The 10027-nt window shown below is 36.7% G+C and overlaps 1 protein-coding gene across 1 annotated transcript in view; it reads right to left on the bottom strand.

The window, feature by feature from the left end:
* LOC118743796 (nuclear pore membrane glycoprotein 210) overlaps positions 1–10027 on the bottom strand; it is a 120466-nt gene that overhangs the window by 103257 nt on the left and 7182 nt on the right. The window contains exons 15-17 of the mRNA XM_036476560.1: positions 9788–9989; positions 7083–7208; positions 2875–2980 (exon numbers count right to left, since the gene is read on the bottom strand). Coding sequence (XP_036332453.1) covers positions 2875–2980; positions 7083–7208; positions 9788–9989 — 434 coding nt within the window. The remainder of the gene's footprint in view (positions 1–2874; positions 2981–7082; positions 7209–9787; positions 9990–10027) is intronic.

The raw sequence follows: 10027 nt of genomic DNA on the forward strand, positions 1-10027 counted from the left end.
TCTTAACAACGTTTGTTCCATAACTTTCTTGTTCGGAGAAAAAAGTTTTATTTTGAAGTTATTGCAAATGAGTATTCAAAATTTTTTTTTTTATTAAATGGTAGCTTTCGCGCTTTACTGCGCATTCGCATTTTATTAGGTGTTCAAAACATGTTCTTAGTAAGTTTTCCGGACCAAGTTTTTTACATAAACTTCAATCCCCGACTAACTTGATGTATAAAAAATTGTACCATAAAAGCATTTTTAAGACCGGCAATACGTTCGAAAGTGCGCTAAAACCAAAATTTGTTTGTATGGAGATTTTTATTTTGCCAAATATTAGGGATGAAATGATACCATTAATTTAAAAGAAGTTTCGTAAGAAAACATCGATACCCGAAAAATATCGGTTCTAAAGTATCGACACCTATCCGTATCGGTTCTTTTGGCTATGGTATTCCGTATGAACTGGAATACATTTATTTTTTTTTTAAGAAATAAATTAATTATCCTCGGCGAATCCTAAACTCCGAACAATAAAAATTAATAATTTAGGAACTGAAAATAAATAAAACAACATAACATAGCGAAACCATATGTTTAATGATGAATAGTATTTAAGAGAGATAATACCTTGGAAAAATTTACAAGAAGTTAATCTCGCTTAACCTTCTTAGAACCGCGAGTTGGATTTTATATGGTGAATTCTTAGAAAGCTTAAATTTCCATACGAAATTTCTGGGATGGGCTACGATCAACATTTTAGTTTTTTTCAAAGATAACAATTTTTTTTGTCATCCACGCTTTGCTGACTTTTCTTTTCTCCTTTGCTTCTTTTTTCTTTTTTTTTCAATAACAGAGCTAGTCTCCACCACCTAGTCCGATAATGTTTTCAGCGCGAAAAATAATAGTTACTCTGTACGCTAGAGCGTGTATACGCTGCAGTGTTCTATTTTAGAAAAAAAACGACAAAATCAAACAAGAAGAGATAGCAAAATAAATGTAACGGTGTTTCAAAGCTTTTGAGATGGGGAATCCAGGAAAAATAGTCTCGTTTGGTGGAATAATTGCCTTGACCTTTGAAATGCCATTCAAAAATATATGGTTTAATTTTTTTCCTTTTTTGGCGTGAAACCAGTATGCAAGGAAATTTTTAAAAACTTTTAAACCCATATTTTTGCTGTTTGTACATCAAGGAATCCATTTCCTTTGTCGCAAGAATCGAAAAAGCATTTAATTTTAAATTGTTTTCAAAAAGTTCATCACAAGACCAAAAAAAATCTAAGACCGACCTTCAAAAGGAAAATCTTTGTATTTTTATTCTTGGGACTTAGGAGCAGCAGCGTACAATGGACTTAAAAAAAAAAAAATATTTTAAATGGATTTTTTGGTTTTCACGACCATGGAAATGGATTCCCTGATGCAAGAACAGAAAAAATATCTGTTAAAAAAAAATCTCTCTGCATACTGGTTTCAGCAAAAAATATTAAGATCTTCATTTTTTGAAGGTCGCTCCCGTTTAAACAGCCATAAAGCTTTGGGCGATTCATATTAGTGGAGAAAAAATTCTGAAAGAAAGTACATGCGCAATCAGCTGCAGCGTGATCTATTTCGGGACACATGAAGGGAGCTGAAGTGGATAACGAGACATATTTTTCGTAACAAAAACAGAGAAGTCTTTGGAGAGTGCTAATAGCTTGGAATAATGGGCGATAAGAAAAACGCCCGTAAAATTTACCAGAAAGTTAGGCGACTCACGGAAGATTTCAAGGTTTATTGGTAAAGATTTTACAGAAATCACTGACTAATTTTATAACGGGTGATTTTTTAAGAGCTTGATACCTTTTTTTTTAAAAAAAACGCATAAAATTTGCAAAATCTCATCGGTTCTTTATTTGAAACGTTAGATTGGTCCATGACATTTACTTTTTGAAGATAATTTCATTTAAATGTTGACCGCGGCTGCGTCTTAGGTGGTCCATTCGGAAAGTCCAATTTTGGGCAACTTTTTCGAGCATTTCGGCCGGAATAGCCCGAATTTCTTCGGAAATGTTGTCTTCCAAAGCTGGAATAGTTGCTGGCTTATTTCTGTAGACTTTAGACTTGACGTAGCCCCACAAAAAATAGTCTAAAGGCGTCAAATCGCATGATCTTGGTGGCCAACTTACCGGTCCATTTCTTGAGATGAATTGTTCTCCGAAGTTTTCCCTCAAAATGGCCATAGAATCGCGAGCTGTGTGGCATGTAGCGCCATCTTGTTGAAACCACATGTCAACCAAGTTCAGTTCTTCCATTTTTGGCAACAAAAAGTTTGTTAGCATCGAACGATAGCGATCGCCATTCACCGTAACGTTGCGTCCAACAGCATCTTTGAAAAAATACGGTCCAATGATTCCACCAGCGTACAAACCACACCAAACAGTGCATTTTTCGGGATGCATGGGCAGTTCTTGAACGGCTTCTGGTTGCTCTTCACTCCAAATGCGGCAATTTTGCTTATTTACGAAGCCATTCAACCAGAAATGAGCCTCATCGCTGAACAAAATTTGTCGATAAAAAAGCGGATTTTCTGCCAACTTTTTTTTTGGTAATAAAATTCAATGATTTGCAAGCGTTGCTCGTTAGTAAGTCTATTCATGATGAAATGTCAAGGCATACTGAGCATCTTTCTCTTTGACACCATGTCTGAAATCCCACGTGATCTGTCAAATACTAATGCATGAAAATCCTAACCTCAAAAAAATCACCCGTTATTTTAAGAAAAATTAACTTTTTATTTAACCCATTTAACCAATTAAAATATACTTTTTCACTTAATTTTATAAACATATACATAAATGTGCATACCAAAAATAATTGATGAGCACTTAAAGTCATGCAAAAACTTTCACTCACCTGTAAACTTGTCAATTGCAATAATTTGCTCGTCCGAACTGCTCCAAACTGACGACAATGTTAGCGGTGAATCGAAGCAAATGATATCGCCCACAGAGAAAATTGTCTATACTCACGAGCGCGATGAAAAGCAGAAAAAGGTGCCAACAACAGTAGCAAATAACGTTATATAGTCGATGATATTGTACGTGCGCGCAGCATAACAACAACAGATTTTGTAGTGGCGACAGCAATCAACAACAGCCACAACAGTAGCAGCATCCGCAGCAAAATCAGCATAGGCATCAGTAACACAGTTGGCCGATGCATGAAAATGCGCATTTGAGCGTGATTGGGAGCATGAAAGGCAGCAGACGGGGTTGATATGTTGTTGACATTTATGTTGATTCAGTTGGCGGTTATAGTAACGACGCAAATTTGAAGTTGGCAGTTGCATGGAGTATTTTTGAGCGTAAAGAGATGAAAGTAAAGTTAAAACAAATTTTTATTAAGACTTAAATCAATAAGGAGTTGCAAAAAATTAAAAACAAATACATGTGTGTTTACATAAAGACTATGTTTGGGATAATTGTCCATCACTAAATACAAAAAATCTCGAAAACTAATAGACCGATTTTAGAAATCACTCAAATTTAACTGCTTTTTTCAAATTTCTGATATACAGGATCAATCGCGCTAGAAATCTTGTGAGAAAGTCGGTACCTTGTATTTTGGAACGAGTTTCCGTAAAATTTGGTTTGGAGACAAACCAGGATACATTCCGAAAAGCTGAACACAACTTTTTTCAAAAATCTTTAGCTTTCTTTGGTACTTTATTTGTTGAAGCACATCGTTCTCTGGGTACCATTCGAGATCCAATTTGCTGATGGCAAGAGGCTAATGGCAAGAGGCTAGGTCAGGAAAGTAGCAACTCAATGCTGTCTTAGGAAAGACTTTTAATCTTTTTTGCAAACGTTCTTCAAAATATATTTGTGAGTTTATTGGTCGCGTAGTTACAAAAGACCTGCTTTTTTCGACACAGCTGCATATTGTCTCCGAACCAGGAATTTACGAGAAAATTTTGACTACCTTTTTGACTTAAACTTTTCGTCCACATTCCTCTGCGAGTAAAACTCGTAGCCTGGAAGCTGCGAAAAGTCGCGTAAATTATCCATGATGCAGTCGTCGAGTTTTTCAAAGAACTTTGTTTTTAGATTTTTGGCACATTGTTTTGCCTCTGTGTCCGAAGAGGACCGTCTCCGCAGCCACAAAGAGCGCGGAAACGCGTTTTTTTCCTTGTCTTGCTGCGAAGACAACAGAACTGCGTTGTCGAGAATATCCGCAAACTCAAGGAGGGAACTGAGAGAGTTGACCCAGCCTCATAGATGAGAAAAATGGTTAGAATCGTATCCAGGGCAGAAATCGGACGTAGGAGAATCATGAAGACCCATTTCCCCAGAGGCAAAAACCATAGATATATATATAGATAGATATATGGATATAATAACAGCACCACCACACCATCACATAAGCGAGGGCTTAAACCAACATCGAAGGATATGCGAACCTTTGCCAAGACATCCAAAGCTAGTCGCCTCCAGTTGGGGCGGACCGGCGGATAAACAGCGCTCTGTGGACGACAATCGTCAGTTGAACTCCGTAACACCAAGTCTAGGAAGCTTAGAATTAGACTGGAGGTTTCTTAATGCGCCCTACTCTCCCCGAAAAGGAGCTCACATAATGCAGTATCACTTCCGCAACAAAATTCTGCTGGTGGAGATGATAGAACACAACATCTTGTTATCGAAGCAGTTCCTCATGGGATGTTACCGTGGGAAGCACCACAACAACGCTTTGCTTCAAAATAATCCGGCCCCGACACGGGTACGGCACCTGCACGATACCAAACTTCGCTCAACAACATTCAGAACGATGTGGTCAGCACGAACCTTACGAGCCGCCCATTATTATTGAGGAAACAGAACTGCCGGGGAAAACCAGGGCACAGCTCATAAGTGCCTAGCAGGACTCAGCCCAACGGAGTGGCCTGCCTTCTCGGTATTCGCTTCGCTGATTTAGAGGATGAACCGGAACCCACTTCAATAGACCGCGGGTGAGTTGAACAGTTGAACACCGCTGCTATAACAACAATAACAGCGAACCTTGCAGACGACCTCAAGAAAGGACCACTAATAGACTTCAAAAATGATACATTTCCAAAAATAAGCAACTAGTTTTCTGAAAAAGTTATGATTGGTCTAGGAGAGCATTTGCAACAAAAAATTAAAGTTGGAAGACCCGTATTAGACAAACTGATATTTACCCATTGATTTAAAGTTTTATACTCGAAGTGTAAATCGAAAAATGTATCGATATGCATATTTTTACAAATCGATAAATTGCCGTGTTCGTCGTGGTTTTATAAATATAATAATAATAGATTGGCTGTATGGAATATACTGGTATTTAGCTTGGCCGAGCTTCTCCTCTGACTTGTGCTTTAGGTCGTATATACTGTTAATGTTATGTTATTGTTGTTGTAGCGGCTACAACAACCGCGCCCAGATCGGCTGGTATCTAAGTCGTTGTCGTCAAGCTCAACTAACGGAAGACCCAAGAAGCGTTCAGTCTCTATAGGGTATGTCCAAAGGGACAGAGGCGTTAGTTGTGTGGAATTTTCCGTGCATACGAAGAGATGTTTCGAGTCGTGGAGTGACTCTCCGCATGCCAGACACTCATTTGGCACAACTGCATCTAATCTGCTCAGGTATGAGTTCAACCTGCTGCAGTAGCCAGAGTGAATTTGGGCTATTGTGGTCCATTAAATTCACAAAAGCCTTATAAACCTCGTAAAGCTCGTAAATTTACGAGCCTCGTAACAAGACATTTGACTAATTTTCTTTTGTTGGTTTAATGATCATAAATTTTTTATAAAAGTATAGCTCGTTATATAATGGCAACCAAATAAATCCAAATTTAAAACTTTACTTCAAAGTATAAAATTGTTTAATCAGAACTAAAAAAAATCGAAGTATGCAGTTTTATATGACTCATTCAATTTTAGTGTAATGTTGTTAAATGCAAGTTTGAATTATTTTAAAACTCGCATCAATTTTTAGATTTTTTTTACTGGCGTTGTTAAGTTTTTTGTTCCATATTAAAACATTTCAATCATTCTTTATAGGGAGAAATTACAACTCACGTAGGTGCCATCAAAGAAAAAACAATTTTGCAGTTTTACCTTACGAATTTCATTTTTAGACAAAGATGTGTATTACAAAACATGAAAAAAAGTGCTGTAAGTGGCTTTTCATTTTGACCCGAACCATTTTCTGGGGTGGTTTTCGGTTCGCTTTTGGCATTTTCAAATAAAAAGGGATCGGTTCGAAGCCCGAAAAAAGCGACGGTTCAATTCAAAAACCGGTTCAGTTCAAAACCGGTTTGCAGCCCTGGTTATTAGGCTCTTATTTATCCAAATTTTCAGGTAATAAAAAAATATATTCAATTTAGATGTTACTTGTTATCGTAGTCATTCTTTTAACTTATGGCTTACTATTATAAAATCACATAACGCTGTTTGCAAGTGGACTACTCATAAATGTAAGTTTATCAATAAACATATCGTTGCCTTAATATAGAAAGGCCCTATCTGACATCGTCGCTGATTTACAAAAAGTCGTAACTAACTAAAAATCGAAAATTTACGTTTTAATTGATTATGATGCATTTGATCGAATTATGTGGCCTCACATCGTTTTATGCAATAAAAGATTTTAGTTAGTTACGGCTTTGTGCATTTCAGCGACGATGTGAGATAGGGCCTTTCTATATTAAGGCAACGATATGAGCATATCGAACCCTAACCGCCAAAATAACGTAAGCGAGATTTTTTACCATATTATCTTTTTGGTGCAGAGATGATCTAGGAATATTTCTGCATCAAAAAGAAAATTAGAAAAAAAATGTCGCTTACGTTATTTTGGCGGTTAAGGCTCGATATGTATATCGATAAAAATCAATTAATTGTACGCCAAATTTTATTTCTAATCAGCGAATTCCGTTCGGTTGGGGAAATTAGGTATTGCACCCAAACCTCGCTTCCTCCCTACATCTTAGTCAAGATTTTCTACGTTTGTTTGAGTACTTTTATTGGCATGGGATATGCCACTTAAATTGAGCAAGTATCCGCCTAAATTTAGAAAAAAATCTCTTAAATTAGCACAACTCACCTTAGTCGGGAAGGTGTTTGGCGATTCTGCCACTGACAGCTTGATGTAATCCTCAGCGTATTTAACTCCAGTCGTATCTCTTAAGCTGATGGCAATCATGTTGTTTGCTTCACGCGGCAGATTTATCTATGTAAAGAGAGAAAGTATAGAAAATAACATAAATAAAATACGAAATACAAAGAAAAAAAGTACTACTAAAAATGCCATATAACTTATAGTTATGAGAAAATGCATAAACTTTAAACTTTTTTAGAATGAAACATGAAAAAACAGCAAAGGAAATGCATGAAAAAGTTTAGGTAAAAATGTTCGGCACTAAAAAATGAGAAAAAGTTCTAGAGTGCGATGCAGTAACACGCTTAACCAGCACATGCGGCTGCACGGAAGACCGAGAAGAGCTTAAAAAAGGGAATGAAAAAAAATAAACAACTATGAAGCTATTTTCTAGACTGTGTTATGGCACTGTTGCAAAGTGAGCAGGGTCACACGCACAGACACCGAGTAGCATGCATACAAAGTACTGATGCATACTGCACTCTTAATATGGCTTCAAACTTTGTAAATATTCCGGCAGTAGGACAAAACGTAGTGTGTTTTTTTTTTATTTTATAGTTTAACTTGATGCTGTAAAGAGAGCAAACAGCCAAACGTGCACCTATGAAGAACCTAGATACATTTATTAAGCTAATAAATAAGTAGTCTTTTTTTGAATATGAATCTTTTTTGCATTGAGTAGATCTATCAAATGCATGCGTTCTTAAAACAATTGCCTCCATTCGTCCTTCTACAAATTTAATGCCAGTTGGAAACCATTTTCATAAATGACCAACCTGAAAACTGCTAAAAGAGCTAGAAGACAAAGCATTCAATAACTTCATCAGAAAAGCAGAGTAAAATTTACATAGAGAAAATTAAGAGAAAAAATTATTGAACGCAAAACTAGTAAAAACTTGAAACTTGCGCCATTTTGACACTTTTTGGTGGTTAAGTTTTGGCGCGTAATTTTCCTTTTCGTTGGGAGTATTTTCCATCGTTATTGAAGCAATTAAATTTAAATTACTCATCGAAATTTTTATCACACTCATACTGTTTTCAGCCTGTATTCATAAAATCTTCCTCTAAAAGGGCCTACACACGGATCGATTTATCGCCCAACCAGTTGGCCAACCGCTAGGAGTCGGTGGTAAATAAGCCATGCGTAGACAAGTTGGCAAACTTTCGTCAAGTTGTTTGTCAGGTTGGAGAAAAATAAATTTTTTTTTGATTTTCAAGGCAGATCGGTCAACTTGTTACTCTGTGTGTAAACAAGTTGGCAACCTAAAATGCGATTTCATTTTTTAAAAACGCATTAACAATGACATGTGTTTTTCGGTTCGTTTCGCTAATGAAAATGTGTTTAATTTTTGATAACTGGGGCGGTAGCAATAACAAATACATAAACATGATAAGCATTCGTAGCATAGCTTAAAAGTTTACCGGTGCTGTTGTGTTGTTCACAGTTCAAAAACTCTAACTCAAATGAAATCCGCCAACTGGTTGGTGCGTTTGTAGGGAATTTCATTAAGTAGGTTGGTCAACTGGTTGGCCCATAAATCAATGCGTGTGTAGGGCCTTTTAAACCCTTTAAGACATGACTATCGTGATCATCAGTAGAGAAGAAAGGTGGCGCCCTACTCGGTACCGCTATTTTGCTCTCAGAGAATTTGACAGAATCGGTGTTTGTATGACGTCAGTTTTGTGCAACGTTTCTCTTGCAAAATTTCTTTTTTTTCTTACATTCTTGTCCGCGTTTTGGCATTCCTCCCTCGCAGCTGCACCAGTGTGACGTCACGTAAAAATTATTCTCACAATTCCCCTCTGATGGGCGCAATCTTGTATTCTATCATTCTTGACTGATGATTACTTTCAAGAATTTGCAGCTCTCTCGGATTGTTACGCTCTCAAATTCGCCCCCTATTGCAATTATTTTGGGTTATTGAACTCAATTCCAGTAAAAACTAGCAAGTACTGGTAACAATTCATAACATTTTTTGATATTGAACGGACATATTGTAAGCATACAACAGCCCAAAAGGAACTAGACAAAGTCCGAGAAAAGGATTTTGGCATGCTCACTTTTAGAATTTTCAATTTAAGTGTATATGCCTTGCCATAGCCCCCCGTAGTAGTCCAAGGTGTGATGTTTGAGCAGCTTTTTTTTCTGAATCTTAACGCAGCGAGAAATAGACGAAAATATGTGTGTAGCATGAAAGCAAAATATGTGCAGCAGAGTACGGTATGGTCGGTATTGTATAACAGGAAGTGGCAAACTTTGTAAGATTAATATTAAATTTGTCATTATTGCGGGTGGAAAAAGTCGCTTAAATGCACAATTTTTTATATATCGTCACCTAAAATGCAAAAGGCCGTTACAAACATATGCAAGCAGTTGTAACTAATAAAAAATTTGAGGTGACGATATGTGCATAATTGAAAGGCAAAACTTTATAGCGTTTTCTTTTCTCGAAATAATGTTGCATTTATTGTGCCCTACGCCAGGGCTGTAAAGTTATCGTGTTCAGCATTTTGAATTGCATATTGCGTGCTCTTTCCTTAAAATGTTGCACTCTGATAATGTTGCCATATAAGGTGACATTTTTTTTAGAAACGAAAACGCCATTAAACAATAACAGTTTTAATATACGTTTTTCAAGAATATTACGCACCCCAATTGTTAGGTTATTCCCAATTTGCACATCCACAATATCCTTGCGCGACAAATCGTACTTCAGTCCATTTACATCATCAATATTATGTGAAAACTCATTGCCTAAATTATCATGCAGCGAAATTTTCAGTACGAAATTCATGCCACGTGGTATTTTTGCTTCCGTCTGCTTTAGACGCGACGTGGGATATGCTAACGATGTCAAAATATATTGTATATTTTTCACTTCAATGCCAAT

The sequence above is a fragment of the Rhagoletis pomonella genome, unplaced genomic scaffold, assembly GCF_013731165.1.
Source record: "Rhagoletis pomonella isolate Grant_MI unplaced genomic scaffold, Rhpom_1.0 Rhpom_scaffold_00007, whole genome shotgun sequence".
In the NCBI taxonomy this organism is placed as follows: Eukaryota; Metazoa; Arthropoda; class Insecta; order Diptera; family Tephritidae; genus Rhagoletis; species Rhagoletis pomonella.